This window comes from Xyrauchen texanus, chromosome 4 (assembly GCF_025860055.1).
Source record: "Xyrauchen texanus isolate HMW12.3.18 chromosome 4, RBS_HiC_50CHRs, whole genome shotgun sequence".
Taxonomy (NCBI): domain Eukaryota; kingdom Metazoa; phylum Chordata; class Actinopteri; order Cypriniformes; family Catostomidae; genus Xyrauchen; species Xyrauchen texanus.
This window is the reverse complement of record NC_068279.1, coordinates 5000824-5023134: the sequence shown is the minus strand read 5'-3', so window position 1 is coordinate 5023134 and position 22311 is coordinate 5000824. Positions and strand designations below refer to the sequence as shown.

Here is a 22311-nt window from a genome sequence, read left to right as displayed (position 1 = left end):
AGGAGAATGTTTTGATTTCAACTCGTTCCTTTTTTTATATAAAAAAAAGCAAAAATCGAGGTTACAGTGATGCACTTACAATGAAAGTGAATGGGGCCCATTTTTGAAGGGTTTAAAGGCAGAAATGTGAAGCTTATAATTTTATAAAAGCACTTGCATTCATTCTAGTGTTAAAACGTGAGTGTATTATTTGAGCTGTTAAGTTGTTTAAATAATAATTTAGTGAGATTACAGAGTTTACAGCGTTAAGTCGTCATGGCAACAAAGTTGTAAAATTGACTATAGCTTTACACAATAAGATTAGTTTATCACACTAATATCATGTTAACACAAACTGTTAATGGCTTCTGGTTATGCTTTCGAGTAATAATAATAATAAGTATTTCAATGGTTACTGATAGACCCCATTCACTTCCATTGTATGTGCCTCTTCGTAACCTCGATTTTTGCCTTTTTTTTTTAAAGAATTTAAAAAAAAAATGATGGCACTCATCATTATACCACAAATGCTGTTTTGAGCTTAACTTGTATTGGACCTAGAACATTTCTCTAAAGAGAGCAAAAATTTCACTGCATTTGCATAATGTAATTTTAAACACAATTGATATTTGAGACTTTGGTGTTGGACTATATCAACTAACCATTCCCATTACAGTAATTAATGATTGATTAGATCAGTCTGGGAATGCCTGAGCATTATTTTACAGATTTCACAGTGACAATTCAGAAGATTATACACAGACGATTGTTGGTTTTAAAGGGATAGTACTCCCAAAAATGATAATTCTCTCAAACTCGAATGACTTACTTTCTTCCGCTTAACACAAACAAAGGCATTTTAATGGAGATGTGATGTCTGTTTGTCCATGCAATGCAAGTGAATGGTGACCACATTTTCAAGGTCCAAAAAGGACATAGTGTAGCAAAAATATATCTCCTTTTTCCACTAAAAATCTCAACAAATGCAGTCTCCTTGGCGATGATGATTTCAAGCTCGATTAGACTTCCTAGCGCCATCTAGCGCTCTGCACATGCCTCAAGCACTAGGAAGTGTAATCAAGCTTGAAATCATGATCGTGTCTAGGGACTGCAATGGCAATATGTACAGTGAAAAAAGGAGTTACATTTGGGTCTGTTCTCACCCAAAACCAAAGGATCCGTTCAGAAAACATGGATACTGGAGTCTTATATTTATGCTGTCTTTATATCTTTTTTGAGGCTTGAAAATTTGGTCACCATTAATTTGCACTGTATGGACAAAAAGATATTAGGCTATATCTCCATTAAACTATCTTAAATTGTGCTTTGCTAAAGAAAGAAAGTAATAGAGTTGAGACAACGTAAGGGTGAGTAAATTATGAAAGAATTATAATTTTTGGGTAAATTAACCCTTTAAGTACTACATCAAAGCATTTCAATATGGTAACATGGTAAGAAATTACCATTTCCAAGTGAATCCGAGGTAGATGAGACCAGATTTATTTTATTTAAATGTGCAAAGACGTTAAAAAACTACAAAAAGGTAAAAGAGTACGTCTTTTCTAAAGAACTAGGAACATTATACATTTTATGTTCCACATAGGAGGGATTCACGACGGTTCTACGGTGTGTGAAAACGTTCCAAATGATTCAGTACGTGAGGGAGCAGTCCGAACGATTCAGAGTGATTCGCGAACCGATTCAGACCGTTTTGCCAACTCGTTTGAAAAATTAATTGAAACGAACCGACTCAAAAAATCGATTCGCTTGCGAATCGGGTATAGTTTTGCAATGAGGCCATATCATTTTTTTTTTTTTTTTTTTTAAAGATTATATATATTTATTCTATTTTAAAACATTGAATTATTATTTTTTAAATTTTTTGTTTTTATTCCCGATCCTAAACACTTACTATTTTATATGAGCACTTGTAACAGTGACGCTTGACTTTTATTTCCAACAGATGGCAGTGCTCCTGTGGTCAGGTGGCATATATGGAGGATGACAGAGGAAGTGATTAGATAGTTTGTCAGTCATACACAGGGACAGATGCCAGAAACAGAAATAGTCATTATGAAATTGAGAAGTCGAGCGTAAGATTCAAGCTGTTTATTTAGCGTTTAGTGGCCTCGACAGACCAGATCATTGAGCTTACAGAGAGTTTGGATCGGAACGGTGGGATCTGAGAGAAGAAGATCATGTACAACAACAATAACAGCACACCATCATCATCCTCCTCGTCCGAGACTGGAGATTCGGTGAGAAGTTCGGTGTTTAACCCGAGTGAACCGCTGAGACAGCCGCGGACGTATCCTCCGGTCGCAGAAAGCAGTTCAGGTGAGGTTTATACAGGTGAAGTCACTGACAAGAAGTTTACTGCTAGCTTTCTTGCTAACGGGCTAATAATAGAGTTTGCATTGGCTAATGGTGGGAGGTGATTTTTGAGGTAAATTATGTGGATTTTAAAGTCAGATGTTCGCTTTTTATTGTTTATTTGTCATTTTGATAGCTCTTTGGTAAAAAAATAAAAAATAAAATATGGGTTAATTAGCCCATATTAAATAATTGGATAGACGGATGAATAGATCGACAGAATGATGAATAGATAGATGGAGAGACGGACAGAAGGATGAATAGATGGGTAGAGGGTAGACGGATGAATAGATAGATAGGTAGATGGGTAGACGGATGAATAGGTAGATGGGTAGATGGGTAGACGGATGAATAGATAGATAGGTAGACGGGTAGACGGATGAATAGATAGATAGATGGACGGACAGACGGATGAATAGATAGATAGATGGACGGACAGACGGATGAATAGATAGATAGATGGACGGACAGACGGATGAATAGATAGATAGATGGACGGACAGACGGATGAATAGATAGATAGATGGACGGACAGACGGATGAATAGATAGATAGATGGACGGACAGACGGATGAATAGATAGATAGATAGATGGACGGACAGACGGATGAATAGATAGATAGATAGATGGACGGACAGACGGATGAATAGATAGATAGATGGACGGACAGACGGATGAATAGATGGATAGATGGACGGACAGACGGATGAATAGATGGATAGATGGACGGACAGACGGATGAATAGATGGATAGATGGACGGACAGACGGATGAATGGATAGATGGATGGATAGATGGACGGACAGAAGGATGAATGGATAGATGGATGGATAGATGGACGGACAGACGGATGAATAGATAGATAGATGGACGGACAGACGGATGAATGGATAGATGGATGGATAGATGGACGGACAGACGGATGAATGGATAGATGGATGGATAGATGGACAGACAGAAGGATGAATAGATAGATAGATGGATGGACAGATGGACAGAAGGATGAATTGGACAGAAGGATGGATGGACAGACGGACAGAAGGATGAATGGACAGAAGGATGGATGGACAGATGGACAGAAGGATGAATGGACAGACGGATGAATGGACAGACGGACAGATGGATGAATGGATAGATGGGCAGACGGATGAATAGATAGATAGATGGGCAGACGGATGAATAGATAGATAGATAGATAGATAGATAGATAGATGGGCAGACGGACAGAAGGATGAATAGATAGATGGGCAGACGGATGAATAGATAGATAGATGGGCAGACGGACAGACGGATGAATAGATAGATGGGTAGATGGAAAGAAAAATAGAAAGACACAGACAGAAAGTGATGGAAGATCGATAGATAGATAAACTCAGCAAAAAAAAGAAACTTCCCTTTTTCAGGACACTGTATTTTAAAGATAATTTTGTAAAAATCCAAATAACTTTACAGATCTTTATTTTAAAGTGTTTAAACAATGTTTTCCATGCTTGTCCAATGAAACATAAACAATTAATGAACATGCACCTGTGGAACGGTCGTTAAGATACTAACAGCTCACAGACGGTAGGCAATTAAGTTCACAGTTAGTAAAACTTAGGACACTAAAGAGACCTTTATACTGTCTCTGAAAAACACCAAAAGAAAGACGCCCAGGGTCCCTGCTCATCTGTGTGAACGTGCCTTAGGCAAGCTGCATGGAGGCATGAGGATGCAGATGTGGCCATCACAGGATCGGTGCATCCTAATATCATACCTGCGGGATAGGTACAGAATGGCAACAACAACTGCCTGAGTTACACCAGGAATACACAATCCCTCCATCAGTGCTCAGACTGTCCGCACAACAACGTCGCCTATGGGCATAAACCCACCTTTGCTGGACCAGACAGGACTGTCAAAAAGTGCTTTTCACTGACGATTCTTGGTTTTGTCTCACCAGGAGTGATGGTCGGACTCGTGTTTCTCGCCAAAGGAATGAATGTTACACCGAGGCCTGTATGAAATTGTCTGCAGCTGGTGGCCACATCAGATACTGACTGACCCCCCCCCCACATGTTAAATTTGCTGAAAATGAAAGCAGTTGAATGTGAGAGTTAGGTTGAAGTCAATAAAACTAATTTTTTTAACCACTCCACAGATTTAATATTAGCAAACTATAGTTTAGGACATCTACATTTTTCCAACAGTTGTTTACATACAGTTAACTGTGCCTTTAAGCAGATTATAAAAATCCAGAAAATGATGTCAAGCCTTAAAACAATTAGCCAATTAGCTTCTGACAGGAGGTGTACTGAATTGTAGGTGGTATGTGGATGTATTTTAAGGCCTACCTTCAAACTCCGTGCCTCTTTGCTTGACATCATGTGAAAAGAAATCAACCAAGACCTCAGAAAACAATGTGTGGACCTCCACAAGTCTGGTTCATCCTTGTGAGCAATTGTTCATCTGTACAAACAATAGTACGCAAGTATAAACACCATGGGACCACGCAGCCATCATACCACTCAGGAAGGAGACACATTCTATCTCCTAGAGATAAACGTAGTTTTGTTCGAAAAGTGCAAATGGGGACAAAGATTTTACTTTCTGGAGAAATTTCCTCTGGTCTGATGAAATAAAATGGAACTTTTGGGCCATAATGACCATCTTTATGTTTGGAGGAAAAGGGTGAGCCTTGCAAGCCAAAGAACACCATCCCAACCGTGAAGCATGGGGGTGGCAGCATCATTTTGTTGAGGTGCTTTGCTGCAGGAGGGACTGGTGCACTTCACAAAATAGATCGCATCACAAGGAAGGAAAATTATGTGGATATATTGAAGAAAAATCTCAGGACATCAGCCATGAAGTTAAAGCTTGGTTGCAAATGGGTCTTCCAAATGGACAATGACCCCAAGCACTCCTCCGAAGTTGTGGCAAAATGACTTAAGGACAACAAAGTCAAGATATTGGAGTGGCCATTACAAATCACTGACCTCAATCTGATATAACATTTTGTTGGTAGAACTGAAAAGCGTGTGTGAGCAAGGAGGCCTACAAACCTCTCAGTTACACCAGTTCTGTCTGGAGGAATGGGCCAAAATTCCAGCAACTTATTGTGAAAAGCTTGTGGAAGGCAACCCAAAACTTCTGACCCAAGCTAAACAATTTGAAGACAGTACTACCAAATACTAACAAATTATATGTAAACTTATGACCCACTGGGAATGTGATGAAAGAAATAAAACTGAAGTAAATAATTCTCTCTACTATTATCCTGAAATATCACTTTCTTAAAATAAATTAGTGATTCTAACTGATCTAATACAAGGAATGTTTTTATGATGTCAGGAATTGTGAAAAACTGATTGATGCACAAATTGATAGACAGACAGTGATGTAAAATTATAGACAGACAGACAGACAGACAAAGACTAGCAGTGATGGAAAATGACATATGATACACAAATTGATAGTTAGACATAGACAGACTGTAATGGAAAATGATAGATAGACAGATGGATGGATAGACAGACAAATTGATAAATAGATAGACAAATAGACAGTGATTTAAATTTCTAGATGTACAGACAGTGATGGAAAATTACATAAAGATAGACAGATTCATATATAGATTTTGGTCATACGTTGCACAAATGTAGCACTTTAATGGGTGGGATGGTCAATCTAGCCAAACCTGTCAAATGATCTGAGTGGAGAAGTTACTAAATTTGATTACTTGTGCATCTACATCATTCAAATGTCTCCAAAAATACATTTACTTATGCCACTATTGCATTATTTTTGCGTTTTCATTGTTTCCTTTTGCAGAAAGCCAAGGATTCTCTACATTTTTCAATTCAGGGTACTTAAACAGCAGTTCTACTGCCTTAAAATCATCAGATTCGCTAGTGAAAAACTCCAAACTGTCTGCCGCTGCACCAGAGTTTGTCCCGAGCGCTTATGCGTCATACCAGGTGAGTTGATCTTTTAAAGTCATTCTGAAATCAAAATGGACCCTTATTCATTTCTTAATGCACGTTTCTGGATTTATTGTGCATGATTTCTGAGTTTATATCAGGCATTTGCCACTATATCTTACAGTTGCATAAAAAATGGAAAATTGTTTTTATCTTATAATCTTTTATCAAAATGTAATAACTTGCTTTGACCCTGAAACTATTTTCCTTTATGGAAATTCTAAATCTTTTAGTAGTTAACATGGTAATTTAATGCTAGGTAATGTTAATGTAATAAAGGTTACAGCAAAAATGGCAATCAACGTTAGATTTTAAAGAAGCGTTAGCTTGAGGCACTCCAGACTGTAAATGCAATACAAGGACTGGGCGAGAGGACAATGTGAATCATCTTGGAGCTGGGAAGTCACCAAGAAAATTAAATGGTAGCCCAGGTTTTGAAATTAGCACTACGAGTTGCTACCCGCCAAATGCAGGTTGGCCATTTCATGCAGTTGCGTGTCATTTTTCTAATCTCCTTGCCACAGTGGCGGTGTCTCGGATGGGACGCATGACAAGAAATGCTGTTAATCACAAAGACACACACTTGAAGAAACCCGTTATTTTTAAGAACAGACAAAAGAAAAGCCATCGATGGCCTTGTCTGATTTGCTGTTTGTTCCGAGGCGTGAAGCACGAGCATATAAAGTGTTCTCTCACTCTTTCTTCTATATTTCACTCGTCTGAAAACAGTTAGCAAGAATAGTGTCGTCTATGAGAATGCTGCAAATGACCAAAGACATTCTCAGGAAGTGCTCGGAGTTAGAGTTTAACGTGCATTGTGAACGCAACTCTGCAGGTTCACAGATAATAATACAAAAGCATCTTCAACCTAAAATTGATTTATATTTCAGTTATCATTATTAGAATGTTTACATTTATCATTTTCTTTAATCTTAATTTGTAATAGTTATTTTCCACCTGTTGTTGTAGACTGATACTGTGTGCCGCCAAATGAGAGGTGGTTAAATATGCAAATGTTTTGACCTCTCTGTCATTTGAATCGCTTTTTCTTTTAGTTTGATGTGCAATTTGAATTTAGAAATATCTTTATTCAATAAATTAATTTAATTTTGAAAGCAAAAATATTACAAACACCCTCAGAAGTACGGCAGGGGGCTTGACGATGTAATCAGATTCACAATACTTTTTTTATAAAATATTGTGGACTTATTTCTTGCATATTGCCCAGCAGTTTTATAGAAATAAAACAATACATTTTACACTTTCAGTAAAGGGGGAAAAATAACTGCACAGCACAAAAAACAAGCTTATTTATTGGCCAATGCTTCAGTTTGAGTTGTTCAATATATGAGAACATTCAGAACCTAATGAAGGAATTTATCTGCTCGACACCAAAGCGCCAATCCACATTCGGTGTACTGTAAGGTATACATAAGAGTTTATATTTTATGTATTTATTTTTGTTTATTTCCTAAGATAGACCACCAATCATTTTTAAATAGCGCAATTGTGTTATCCTGACTTCCCGTGTTAAGGTGGACCATTAGGCCACATTACAAGTGCTAGCTGTCTCACTATTTTCTGTCAAAAACTAACATGCATGCTCCAGTTTAAATAGGTGTTCTGGTGATATGTTTGTTTGTTCTGCTTCGTGGCAAAAATATGTCACATGTGCTTGCTTCGGCAGCACATATACTAAACTTGGAAAAGTATGTCACATTACATAAGCAAAATGAGTTGCAAATACTGTTTCATGTTGACTTCAAGTTGAATTCCACACTTATCATGGTATTATTCAACTAACCTCCTATAAATGTAATGTTTGTTAAAAAGAAGTGACCAACGTGAAGTGTGCGCCTTTCTACGCCTTGTCATACTGATCACTGGTTTGACTGCTTTCATAACACATTCATAATTATTTGACTGTCCTCATGTCCTTTCTTACAGAATGATGTGTATTCTGATGGATCTGAAGGATGCTATGCCGAGGCCTCATTGGCTGATTTAGTTCAGGATTTTGTAAGCCATCTGACCACGTCTCCAGGGTCCTTCGAGGTGGAAATCGATTACATCACAGATACGCTGAACAGCTGGGTGACCACAGAAGAGACGTTACAGGAACTAGTAGAGCTCATCTACACACAGGTGTGCTTGCGTTGATCTAGACAAGTTTATATTTCAATGATGATAACCTGTCAAAACGCAGAGCACATACTATTTAAAGAAATGGCTCATCCAGAAACGAAAAACTTGTGTATTATTATTCGACCCCTTGACATTTAATTTTGACGTCAAACCGTGAAGAGGTATACTCACAACTCTTACTTGCATTGGATATGCCGGTAAAGGTGTTTACGTACAACGGGAAATTGAGGTAATGGGCAAAAATCTGACCGCGTCGATCGTTTTATTCTTAAGCCGTTTATGACCGATAAAGGAAAGTAAATGCTTAGATGATCACACACGTTATCAGATTATTATGCATAATAATATAATAAAAGAACGTGCATGTAACAATTCTCACTGATTTAATGGAATGCAAAAGGAGAAGTTGCGAAGAGTCTTCACATAGCACAATAGCGATCGGGTCTGTTTTGCACACAAATGCACCACAAATGTACTATAAAGACAGTTAATATGACTTGTATGCTATATTCAAAGTCTTCTGAAGGAATATGATAGCTTTGTTGTTCATGGAAAAATCTTCTCCTCTGCTGCAGCTCTCAAATCTCATTCAGGTGTGAACAGGTGTGTTGCAATCGCTTACACCTGAATGCCATTTTTGCATCAGTGAAGTAAAACACGCCGTGCGATTTTTGAATCAGAATGCGATCACAAATTAGATTTGAGAGCTTTGATGGAGGGCAAGGTTTTCAGTGAATAAGGTCTTCAAGTTGTATTGATTACTTTTATGTTGCCTGTTTTTTTTGTTGTTGTTTTTTTTGTATGGTCAAATTAAACAAAAATAACAGGATATGGATTTGGAACAACGTGAGGGTGTTTAAATAATGACAGAATTTTCATTTTTGGGTGAACTCTTCCTTTAAGTAACATAATGAAATGGAATAAGCAGTTATCGCAATTATTTTCTTTCCACAGTCAACATCTGTTCCCAACTTCTCCTACACTGGGGCACGGCTCTGTAATCATTTGTCCCATTGCATCAGTCTCAGTCCATCCAGCGGGAACTTCCGTCAGCTGCTGCTGCAGAGGTAAAACACCACTGCTGTCAGTTCTCCTCTCAGCTAGCATTCAGGGCCCGTATTCACAAAAAACTTCAGGCTAAAAGTAGCTCCTAACCAATAGCGTAGTCTAGGGCATACGCAGGCAAACACTGTATGCCCACCTATCTTTCTTAGGATTTTGCATATGACCACCTAAAATAAGTGATGATACATATGGCCGGCTGAACAATGGCTTTTGACCCGGAAATGTTTCAATGTACTAACGCGATGCCACTGCACCGTTGAGTGAATTGTGTTTGTTTATTTTTACTTTTGAAGTGCACAGAAATTCTCACTAAACACACACGGAGCTGCCGGAGGCGGGAGCACAACTGATGGGCAAGACAGACAGACAGACAGGCAGACAGGCAGACTGACTGATCCACCAATCAGAAAGTTCATTTCAGATGTTGGATATGGGCAGTGGTGGCTCAGTGGTTGAGGCTCAAGGTTACTGACCAGAAGGTTGGGGGTTCAAGCCCCAGCACCACTAAGATTGCCACTGTTGGGCCCTTGAGCAAGGCCCTTAATTCCAGGTTGCTCTGGGGGGATTGTCCCTGTAATAAGTGCACTGTAAGTCGCTTTGTATAAAAGCGTCTGCCAAATGCATAAATGTTAAATGTTAAAAAAATTTAAATATATGAATTTTAGAGACCGGGTGCATGTATGTTTTGTTTTTTTGGGTGGTGGGGTGTTCCTTCATAAAGTCCTTCCTGAGGACTTCCAAATCCCTAAGAGTGACTTCACAAATTATCAGAAGAATGCCTGTTGTTGTCAATCCACATTATAAACAATGTTAATATGACATCAAACTTTTCAAAATGTATCACGTGAATTGCAATGGAGTGGTTGTATTTTTAATAATATAACATTATAATATTACATTATGAAACAACACAGGATGAAGAAATATTAATCAACCGAAATATCTGTCCGTCAGTCTATCTTATGTTTGTTATATATTCCAATAACTGTCTAAAAGAAATTTGCTGACAAATAGCGCTTCCCTGTCTATTATCAGCACTTCCCTGTCTAACGATTTAAAAGAGTGCGCTTATAAAATGTGATGTCATCTATAGCAACAAGGTCAACACTGCCTTACCCTTACATTAATATTTCCTTAGGAAAACTTGCTCTTAGCAATTTGCTTTTAAGCAGAAGCTCTGAGGAACTCTTTGGAGAACCACTAGTGGTAAGATACAAATCTTTGTGAATACGGGCCCAGGTGAAGCAATATGAAGCCCAAAGAGAGAGGTCTTTTGGGGGGGGGGGGGCACTTTTCTTGTTTCGTAAAAGGGGCTTCTCATGGTTTGGAGGCATTCGCTGTCACCTTGCTCCATTTAATGATCTCATTCAATATGTTTCCCACCTACTTAAACTTTGTCTTTACTTTGTTTCATTTATCTTTAAACTCCATTCTGGTCTGTGTAGGTGTCGTACAGAGTATGAGCAGAGAGATCAGGCTGTGAAAGGAGATGAGACCACACAGAAAAAGTATCATTCATATGTGTTGTTTCTGGGGGAACTTTACCTTAACCTAGAGGTCAGTTCACAACACTTGCTCATTTCAGTCATTACCTCAAAACATGATAAACGTGATTATTACAGTTAAATTGTATAATTTCCTACATAACTGTGATAGTTTCATGTCTTTAAATCACTCCGCACTCTTTATTTTCAGATATATAAAATTATTTAATCTCAAATCAAAGTCCATTTTTCATGTCCATTTATAGATACAAGTTGCCAGGGGTGTAAAGTAATTGAGTAAAAATACTTCAGTATTATACTTAAGTATTTATTTTATTCGAGTGCAATTTAAACAAAATACTTGTACTTTTAGTTAAATTACATTTCCAAAGAAAACATTTTGCTTTTAACTCCTTACAATTTTATTTAAACTTGAAAATTACTCACAACATTTTTGCAGATCATTCTCTTTCGTCTTACTGGACTAAAGCCGCTTTTCACTGCTGAAAACTGTGGAGTTCTGACTATCTGCAGAGGCGGAATTTCAGATCTGATTTTAGCTTCGGATACGTTGAAATATTTGTGTGACTAGACCGTATGTGACCGTGAGTGCCTTCTCCCATGTAACGAGCATTGTGTGATTATGGCAATGTTTTTTGCTAAATAAAATTATGTGGTTCATTACACATCTCAGGGCAGTTCTGAGGTGAAATGTCCACTGTGTGGCGCTAAAAGGGAGTGAAATGTTCTACCGAATAGATGAGATCTTTACAGTACATTTTTAGAGCTGTTGGAAATATTTGTTTCAGCGATGCATCGCAATTCACACACAAACGAGTCTGAATTGATTCTCAAAAGAATCAGAATCGATTCTGAGTTCAGTTTCAATAACTGCAGAGCAGTGGTGCACACCAAAGACAGATGTGGAAACAAAGACGTGAGTAAACTGCATACGCTAAAGTCAAGTGCACAAACATAACTGTTTGCAGACCAGCTGTGTCAAACACATGACCATCTGTGCCCGAATGAAACTACGATCTCGAAATTCTTTTAAAACCCACGCGCGTAGCAACGGGAGAGTTTATTCGAGATAAGAAGCCAACAAAGAACATGAAAGATGAGCTTGCACCGATAATTGCACTGATTTGCACACAACCGGTGAAAACGCAGAAGAAAATAATGACGAGGCAATGCTTCGGGAGATATTAGTGATGTTTTCATTTGATTATTTAATGCAATTTTAAAATGAGTCATGCACTACAGTAAATTTGTTTAGATTTCATAAGATGTCATTGCATGAGAAAGTAAGTGTTTATGAACCGATAATCTGCCGTTTTACTCGTGATTTGAGTGAAAGGGGATAAAAGTCATTGTTTTACATTTACATTTATGCATTTGGCAGATGCTTTTATCCAAAGCGACTTACAGTGCACTTATTACAGGGACAATCCCCCCGGAGCAACCTGGAGTTAAGTGCCTTGCTCAAGGACACAATAGTGGTGGCTGTGGGGATCGAACCAGCGACCTTCTGATTACCAGTTATGTGCTTTAGCCCACTACACCACCACCACTCCATTAACGCCTCCAGGAAGTTATCGTGTTATGTACAACAGGCCACATAAAAATTATTTAGCAAAAGGCGACTTAACAAATTAACAAATCATATGTCATCTTCTCTCACACAACCTCCTCTCTTGATTTCATGCTAGCTAGGATACAATTTAATGTCAATACTTTTTTACTTCCACTCAAGCAAAGGCGCACCAGAACGAGCTGTCGTCTTCTTACTGGGAGCTCTAAAGGATCGTTTAAATGCATTGTTCTCACACCCCGACGACCCAAACCTAATCTGTGCTAGATACTTGGACTTTTATTTGAGTAAAAGTTTCACTCAGTATCCATACTTTCACTTAAGTATAACTTCTGAATATTGTTATACCCCTGCAAGTTGCCATCTAATAAGCAGGTAATGTACAGTCAGCCGGTCGTTTTTGCCAAATAAATCCCAGCTCAGAACCTGACCTGATAAGCTTGAGGAAATGATGTAAGACTAAAGCCTAAACCAATTAAACTCATGTATTTGTATTCCTTTGTGTAACCTAATATGTGAACCTCGCCAAATCTGATTGTTTTCAAATGGCAATTACTGTTAGACATTAAAGTTATCAAACAAAGTGTTAGATCTTTAGCCCTTTCTTTCACTTTGTAGCTATGTGTTCAGTGGAGTGGTGGTGGTGTAGTGGGCTAAAGCACATAACTGGTAATCAGAAGGTCACTGGTTCGATCCCCACAGCCACCACCATTGTGTCCTTGAGCAAGGCACTTAACTCCAGGTTGCTCCGGGGGGATTGTCCCTGTAATAAGTGCACTGTAAGTTGCTTTGGATAAAAGCATAAATGTCAAATGTTCATTCAGTTTCCAAGAACATGAACTACTTGAGTCTAATTCTTTAGGATGAAAAATATTTGATGTCTTTTAGGTCAAAAGGGGCAAAGGCGCACCAGAACGAGCTGTCGTCTTACTGGGAGCTCTAAAGGATCTTTTAAATGCATTGTTCTCACACCCCGACGACCCAAACCTAATCTGTGCTGTCAAGTTACTCAAGGTATGATATTCCTCTTCTTATACAGTAATAGTGACATTTATGTTAGGGAAACTGTTGGTTATTTACAGCAACTAAAGGCTGTGATTTACATGAAGAATCTTTATTACATTGCACATAGTGTACACTTTTGATAATGGCTGTAGTAAATAAGAGTGATACTATGTTTAAACAGATAATCGGTTATTGGGAAAAATCTATTTTCATAATTTCTTCATTTAAAAAATAATTCCCCGTTTTTTTTTTTCGAGCTTGTTTATAATTAAAAGTGTAGCGTTATTCACCAGATCTTAATGTTTCTGGTTCTGATTTTGGTTGCACAATACTACATAACTAGATCTGGTATTTTATTCGTTTTGGACTCTTTGTCTGTGCCCGTTATTGTAAGGAATGTATAAGAATGTATTTTTCTGTTCTATAAATAGATTTAAAAAACTATCGGACGATAAATTGGTTATCTGCCTTTCCCACCTCCTTAGTTATCAGTAGGGCTGGGTATCGAGACATTTTAGGCTCCGACCGAATTGCCTCTAAACAATCGAGTATTGAAAAATGTCTTGTCGTTCGGTACCATATTTCGATACCTAAGGGGTTAATCTTGTCAATGTCAGTGATAATAAGCATGTAGCATGCTAGATGTGCCCAAATCTAAAAGTGCTGGTGATTGGCTGTGTTTAGGCATCAAGGAAAAACACTAGTATCAGAAAATGGTTTGAGCTCCAGGGCTGAGGAAGAATGTTATCAGTAACATTACTAACACTGTTCTACAATACAGTGAAATACTCATCCGTAATAATGATCCTTTTAAATTATAATTTTACAAGTGAGTCGCAGCGACACAGAAAAGCCATAATGATTTTGAATGTGTCGGAAAAACCAGCAAGAGACTGTCTGAATATTTAGATAATTTCTAGAGAGAAATGCACATTAGGGTTGAGCAAACAGACGATGATCTCGGGATCAATGGTGGTCAGAGTGATCACCAATAGCTGATGCCTTTGACCATGTCATGACGATATTTGGCTCGTTTTCCCATTAATCTATTAAATTGTTATTATTATTATCAAATGAATATTGCCCATAGACACAAAGACACGCGTTTGAAGAAAAACTCTTTATTATATTATTAAGTACAGATGACAGAAAAGCCGTATATGTGCAGTCTCGTGGAACACGCGCATCTAAGAATCTCAATCTTTGTTTCTGTTTTTTATGAGTGCTGCAAATGACCTCAGACATCTCAGTTCAGGAGGCGCTTTGAGTTCAGTTTGCTTTATTACCACAGAGCAATTCTTTGTGAACGCAACTCTGCAGCCTGTAAAATAATACAAAATATATAAAATAATACAAAAACACATTCACCTTGAACCATGATTTATATTTCCGTGATTATTATCATCATTATAGTTATTATTTTTACATTTATAATAGTTTTTATGTCTTCATTTGTGCAAGTAATTTTCCGCCTGCATGTTTAGACAGATTCTTGCCTGACGGTAAATGGAAAGGTGGTTACGTGTATGTATGTATATATATATGCACGTAATATATGATACGCCTCTGTATCATTCATTCATATATATATATATATATATATATATATATATATTATTCTTTTAATGTTTTTATTATTTATTTATTAGGTTTTTTTGAGTGCAATTTGTATTTAGAAATGTATTTGATTTATGTTTTTTGTTTTTTTAAATGCATTTAAATACAAAATAAATAAAGCAAGAATATTCACTAATCCGTCAGCCCGGAGGTTTCCGATATAATTGTATATATATATCGTGAAGGAGGGAACAAAACAAATTTATTCACACACATTAGATATTTTCCTGCATAATGAAATGCCCAACGGTTGTAAAGTCATCTTTCAAAAAGTTGAACAACACGTTTTAAATGCACTTATTTTTTTCCAGTTTCATTAGAATTTTTTGTAAAACAAAAAATAGTTAAAAGATTGAAATTGGTGTCTTGCTTTATTGTGTAAGCTTAACCCTAACCATGTTTACCGAAAATTATCCCATAGTTCCAACCAGCGGTAAACCGGTGTTTGTCGTTTTCCTGCAAAGTATCGAGAAAATATCGTTTAGGAACCGTAGCAAGATATCAGTATCGATATCGACATTTTTTGAACGATACCCAGCCCTAGTTATCAGTATTGGCAAAATCCTCCATTGGTCTACTTAAGAGCACCAGTGGCAGTAATCCAGATGTATACAAACTACTAGACAACTTTCTCAAAGCATGACACTCATAGAATAATAAGTAAGCACTTGTTGTTCAGTATAATATACTGAAGCAATGTTAGTGTAACAGTGTAAAACAGAAGTTATATTAGTTGGCTGTCATGTTGTTGACTTTCCTTGCTTTGCTGTACTTGATCTAACAAGCTGAGCGGTTCAATTCTGGAGGACACATGGAAGGAGAAAGGAAAGTCAGACATGGATGAGATAATCAAGAAAATTGAAGAGATTTTGTTGGATGCTAGATGCAGCCGGTGAGTGAATTGGTTAACAGTAGATTGGCATTTCCCGTCCCCTGTTCGTTCTGTATTGCGTTCTAAGGCAAATTTAATTGAGATCAGGGGTTTGCTATGTGTCTGTGTGTTTGTAGAGATGTCAGACAGATGTTGTTGAAACTGGTGGAGTTACGGTCAAGTAACTGGGGGCGAGTTTACACTGCTGCCCTGTCCAATGACGCTACACCCGACAATGACCCCAACTACTTCATGGTGCGTACATTCAGGAAAATAATCCCTTCAAATACATGCAGTGAAATTAAACAATTTTGATGACACATTGCACATTTCGGAACAAGGTTTTTAAAGTAAATGAGTTTAGCTTGGCTTGACAACGCTATATATTTTGCATTTGCTTTTTGCTTTTCAGAATGAACCAACATTTTACACAGCAGATGGCACACCTTTCACAGCAGCAGATCCTGGTGAGTACTCTACATCTGCACTGCTTGTATGCCACACGTACAGTGGTTACAAACTCTTATTCCATGCTTAAAAATGCAAGAATATCATTGCATGTATAGTGGAATTTATATAATTATTTCCTATTTGACCCCATAATAGGAGATAATTATATAACATTTTTTAATATTTTTGTACATTTAGAATATTTCGTTGTATAATCAAGTTCCGTATATAACTGTAAATGGGGAATATGTAATTATAAATCCTGAATATATATAGTTATAAATCTTAAAATATATTTAGAAATCCTGAAAATATCATTTAGGGATGCACCGATATGGCTGATATGAACAAAAAAAGTAATTATGTTTTAAAAATGTACAAAGTGGTACAAAAGCTTTTTTTTTTTTATAAAAATAAATAATTCCCATTGAACATGAATTGGATCTATCGAACACATGACAGACCAACATTTTATACAGAGCCACAATAAAAAATAAATAAATAGAAGATGAAAATATTAAATATATATATAAAAAAACAATATCAGCATGATGATTGATGTGGAAAAAACTTCTTTTTTTTTTTTTTTTACATTTTTGCATTTTGTTTTTGCCGTTTAAAACAACAGAACCCACATTATATAATGATGTACTTTATATGATGTAGCATTACACATTTATACAGTATTATGCATATTCTGGGCAATTCCACAGTAATGTCAACCGCATCATGTAATAATTAAAAGGTTTTGGGGTAGCTCAGCAAGTAAAGATGCTGTTCGAATCCAGGGGGTGCTGAGTGACTCTAGTCAGACTTGCTAAGCAACCAGTTGATCTGGTTGCTAGGGAGGGTATAGTCACATTGAGGCCACCTCCTTGTGGTCGCTATAATGTGGTTCTCGGTGGGGCGCATGGTGAGTTGTGCCTGGATGACACGGAGAATATTGTGAAGCCTTCACAAGAGCTAGGTCTCTGCTCTCAACAAGCCATGTGATAAGATGCATGGATTGGTGGTCTCAGACATGGAGGCAACTGAGATTTGTCCTCCGCCACCCAGATTGAGTCGAGTCACTACGCCACCACGAGGACTTGGAGTGCATTGGGCATTCCAAATTGAGGAGGAAAAAACAACAACTGCCTTTTAAATTGTATTGTTGTGTAATAAGGGGTATTGCAGTCCACGCCACTAGAGGGCACTGCTTGCTCACACAGCACTGACTGAAGCACCGAAATGCATCCTTTTTTTGGATTAGTAATTAACCATATTGCGATTTTAATCTTAACTCAATCAATCGTGCAGTCTCAATAGATACCATACCAATGTCTCAGAAGTGAAAGTGAGTCCCAAGCGTTTCGGATGGTTTCCTCATCATGTAGCCCATAGGTAAGTGCCACTTTCACAACTGTCACATCTGTAATGCTGGTTTGTCCTCATTAAGGTGAGAACAAGAAAGAATAAATATTAAATAATACATGTTCTTAGGAGTGCAAACCCGCAAATTTTTTGGCTCTTACACAGAGTTGTTGAGTTTAACACAGTATGTTGATAATTCATTAGAAATAAACCATCGTATTTTCATATCGCGGTTTTTCATTACATGCTTACAACTGAATGCTGATTGGTTTATAATCGTCCGATAAACATCGCTGGCCGGTGCATCCCTAATATAATTGTAAATCTGAATGTATTATGTATGTATGTATGTATGTATGTATATATATATATATATATATATATGTAATCTATATATGTGTATAAATCCAAATATATAGATGAAAATCTGAATCTATAATTGTAAATCCAAATCTATAGTATATCATATATATAGTTATCATATATATTATTTTTTTAAGTGACTTCTCCCTCTTGTATGTTTCATTATGGTCATGCGTATATTTCACGACAGAGTACTCCGAGAAATATCAGGAGATTCTAGACAGAGAAGACTATTTCCCTGACACATATGAAGAGAATGGAAATGAATCGTGAGTATTTGAAATTTTTTGATCCTGTGAGATTTCTACAAGTGCAGAATGTCCAGTTGTCCCAGGGTAAAGGGTTACCTTACCCAAAATTGAAAATTCTGTCTTTATTATGTCACCTTTACGTTGTTCCAAACCTGTATAACTGATTTCCGTAAAACAAAAAACATGTTTAGCAGAATGTTAGGGCCTGACAGCCTCGGTCACCATTCACTTTCATTGTTCGGAAGAAAGATGCAATGGACGTGTATGGTGACTGATATGCATACAGCCTAACATCTCCTTTTGTGTTTCAGGGATGAAAGTCAGTTTTTCATTTTTGGTGAACTGTCCTTTTGTTCACCCAAAAATGAAAATTCTTTCATCATTTACTCAACCTCATGGCATCCCAGATGTGTATGAATTTCTTTCTTCTGTAGAACACAAAAGAAGGTTTTTAAAAGAATATGTCAGCTCTGTAGGTCCACACAATGCAAGTGAATGGTGATCAGACCTTTTGTAGCTCCAAAAATCACAAAGGAAACATAAAAGTAATCCAAGACTCCTGTGGTTAAATCCATACCTTCAGAAGTGATATACTAGGTTTTGGTGAGAAACAGATCAAAATGTAAGTTATTTTTTTACTCTAAATCAACATTTTAACTTTCACTTTCAGATGTAAAAGTGAAAGTAGAGATTTAGAGTAAAAATTATTATTTTTTTTTTATAGCTGTTTCTCACCCACTCCTGTTATATTGCTTCTGACGGTATGGATTTAAACACACTGAGTTTTATGGATTTCTTTTATTTTTCCATTATGTGATTTTTAGAGCTACAAAGGTCTGATCACCATTTACTTGCATTGCATGGGCCTACAGAGCTGAGACATTCTTTTAAAAACCTTCTTTTGTGTTCTACAGAAGAAAGTCATGCACATCTGGGATGGCATGAGGGTGAGTAAATTACGACAATGTTCATTTTTGGGTGAATTATCCCTTTAATGATTATGACATGTAATTTAAATGACATTTTTGTCAATAGACAAAAATTATGATTAAAATAAAAAACTGAAAATTTATATTTCTCCTATACTTATTAACTTTTCGCTATGTGGCAGTTTTTGTGGTGAGGACGACGAGATGGACCCAGAGATCGAGGAAGCGTTTGAGAGGTTTTGCATGGAATCCGAGATGAAAGGAAAGTAATGAGCGCTGTAGACTGCGAGATCGCCATGTCAACGCCACACCTGACCGCTGGAATGTTTCAGAGTGGGCGGAACCAAAACAAATTTTGCTTGATTTTTGTTTCATTTCTCAATGAGCACTTCCTGGCTAGTGTCACTGGATTGTATGGCTGGGATATCTATTTAATTGTAACACATGACAATTAGCTTGTCCGTCAAGCCATCGAGTCGTCAGTAGCCATGGGTTTGGCATTTGGGTTGTGAGGTTCATAATTTTATGCGTGTTCTGATTTGTCAAACATCCAAAAAAAAGAGAATGTTTGCAGTGAGAAGAATAGCATTATCAAGTGTATGCGTGTGATTTGTTTGCAAACTAACCGCTCAATGTCAAAGAAATTGTAGGAGAATTGAAGTGGGACACGTAATATCAGGTGGCTTTCTCACTCCTGAAGGCTTTGCTGTTTCTTGATGCAACACAGCGAGAAAGACAAAAAAAAGTTGTTTTAAGTTTTCTGCCTTTCTCAGATTCTCCTCAAACTCTTTAGAGTTTTATTTTCTTTTTATGCACATGGTAGAGGAAAAGAGGAGCTGCCACTTTCTAGTCATCTTGTTTTGTGGGGAGGTTTCCAAATAAGTGATGTGTGTCAACTAGGCGAGGAAAATCTCTGCCCTGTTTTGGGAGTATGCACCGATTCATCACCACTGTGATTTACAGAACTGTTCTTTCTGATCACCAACATCTCATGGATCCCCAATAAAGGAATGTTTATTTTAATATAGTTGTAAATATTATTTACTGCATTGTTTGCCTGCAATAAATCTTTATAAAAACAGTGGCCCTTTGTATTTAATCATTATGTTCGTGCTAAAATGCAAAGACTTTTCTAGTGTAACTAATTGGTCAGAGTTACAGCTATGTGGATGCAGAACTGTTTTTTTCTTTGTTTTGTGAAGGTAATGAACTGTTAGATGAGGCGCTGTCCTATAAGTTAATCCTTTTATGCATGCGGTCACCATTTGGGGGACAGTTTAGGTGAAGAAGAGGCACCCTCTTATCCACAGTATTATTGGCTTCTCTACCAAATAAAATAAATATAATTCTGTTGCTTTTGTGAATGCTGGCACACTTGTATACTTAATATACACACTGATAGACCTGATGAAATGTTTATTTTTGTCTGGTATTGTCGAAAATATTAGGTTATCGTAAAATTTATCAGCGATACCATGGCCTTGAAGAATGGCAGTTCAGAATGAGCTTTATTGCCAAGTATGCTTACACGCACAAGGAATTTGTCATGGTGACAGAAGCTTCCTGTGCAAATACAACCGTATATACATGCATACAAACATATGCATATAGTGACACAAAATACATACGATAAAACAGATGAAAAAAGAAATATACAATAGAGCATTAATGTTTGAATATTTTATAGACCGTTATGTGCCGGTGATGTATTGAAGAAAAGGTATATGTTAAAGAATATAAATTAAATATGGATATAAGTTGGAACAGATGGATTGAATATTGCACATTGTTGTAATGACAAAAGGAAAGTATTTGGGGCAGTTTTAACTGTTCATGAGTTGAATGGCCTGAGGGGAAAAAAAATGTTCCTGTGCCTGGCTGTTCTGGTGCTCTGTAGTACCAGCCAGAGAGTACATTTACATTTATGCATTTGGCAGACGCTTTTTATCCAAAGTGATTTACAGAGCCCTTAAAACAGGGATAATCCCCCCAGAGCAACCTGGATTAAGTGCCTTGCTCAAGGACACAATGGTGGTGGCTGTGGGGCTCGAACCAGCATCCTTCTGATTACCAGTTATGTGCTTGGACCACTACACCACCACCACCACCCCGCCGAGAGTAACAGTTTGAAAAGGAAGTGTGCAGTTCTCCCAGGGTGGGTAGGGGAGTGCCAATAATCCTCTCAGCAGACTGAACTAACCTTTGAAGTCTTCTGATGTCTGAGTTGTTAGCTGAACCAAACCAGACAGTTTGACAGACTCAATAACTACTGATTAGGGCTGTATCAGCAGCGCCTGTGTCAGGTAGAACTTCCTCAGTTGTCGAAAGAAGGACAAACCTCTACTGGGCCTTTATAAAAATGTTGTCTCTGTGGGTCTCCCACTTCAGGTCGTGTGAGATGGTAGTGCCCAGGAACCTGAATGACTCCACTGCTGCCACAGTGCTGTTAGAATAGAATAGAATAGTGAGTGGGGTCGATGCTGGGGTGTTCCTCCTAAAGTCCACTATCATTTCAACTGTTTTAAACGTGTTCAGCTCTAGGTTGTTATAAATGCACCAGACGGACAGCTGTTCAACTTCCCTTCTGTATGCAGACTCATCGTCATCCTGGATGAGGCAGATGACAGTAGCGTTGTCTGCAAACTTCAGGAGATTTAACAGAGTGGTCCTAGGCAGTGCTGTCATTTATGTACAGGCAGAAGATTAGTGGAGAGAGTGCACATCACTAGGGGGCACCAGTGTTGATTGTACATGTGCTGGAGGTGAATTTCCCCATTCTCACTAGCTGCTGCCTATCTGTCAGTAAGCTGGTGATCCACTGACAGGTAGAGCCAGGAACAGAGAGCTGGGTTAATTTAGTCCATAGGAGAGCAGG

The 22311-nt window shown here is 37.6% G+C and overlaps 1 protein-coding gene across 1 annotated transcript; it reads left to right on the top strand.

Moving 5' to 3' along the window:
* Positions 1-1960: 1960 nt before the first annotated feature.
* Positions 1961-20514, top strand: LOC127635965 (polyadenylate-binding protein-interacting protein 1-like). The gene is made up of 11 exons (XM_052116288.1): positions 1961-2316; positions 6164-6309; positions 8260-8457; positions 9412-9524; positions 10968-11079; positions 13486-13611; positions 16005-16111; positions 16228-16345; positions 16503-16557; positions 18447-18525; positions 19619-20514. The coding sequence occupies exons 1-11, from the start codon at positions 2178-2180 to the stop codon at positions 19704-19706; spliced, it is 1281 nt and encodes a 426-aa protein (XP_051972248.1). The 5' UTR covers positions 1961-2177; the 3' UTR covers positions 19707-20514.
* Positions 20515-22311: the final 1797 nt, after the last annotated feature.

Coding starts and splice junctions, on each gene's coding strand:
- LOC127635965 (XM_052116288.1), top strand. CDS start 2,178: ATGTACAACAACAATAACAGCACACCATCATCATCCTCCTCGTCCGAG. Junction 6,310..8,259: donor GCGCTTATGCGTCATACCAG/GTGAGTTGATCT, acceptor CCTTTCTTACAG/AATGATGTGTATTCTGATGG. Junction 18,526..19,618: donor GAAGAGAATGGAAATGAATC/GTGAGTATTTGA, acceptor GCTATGTGGCAG/TTTTTGTGGTGAGGACGACG.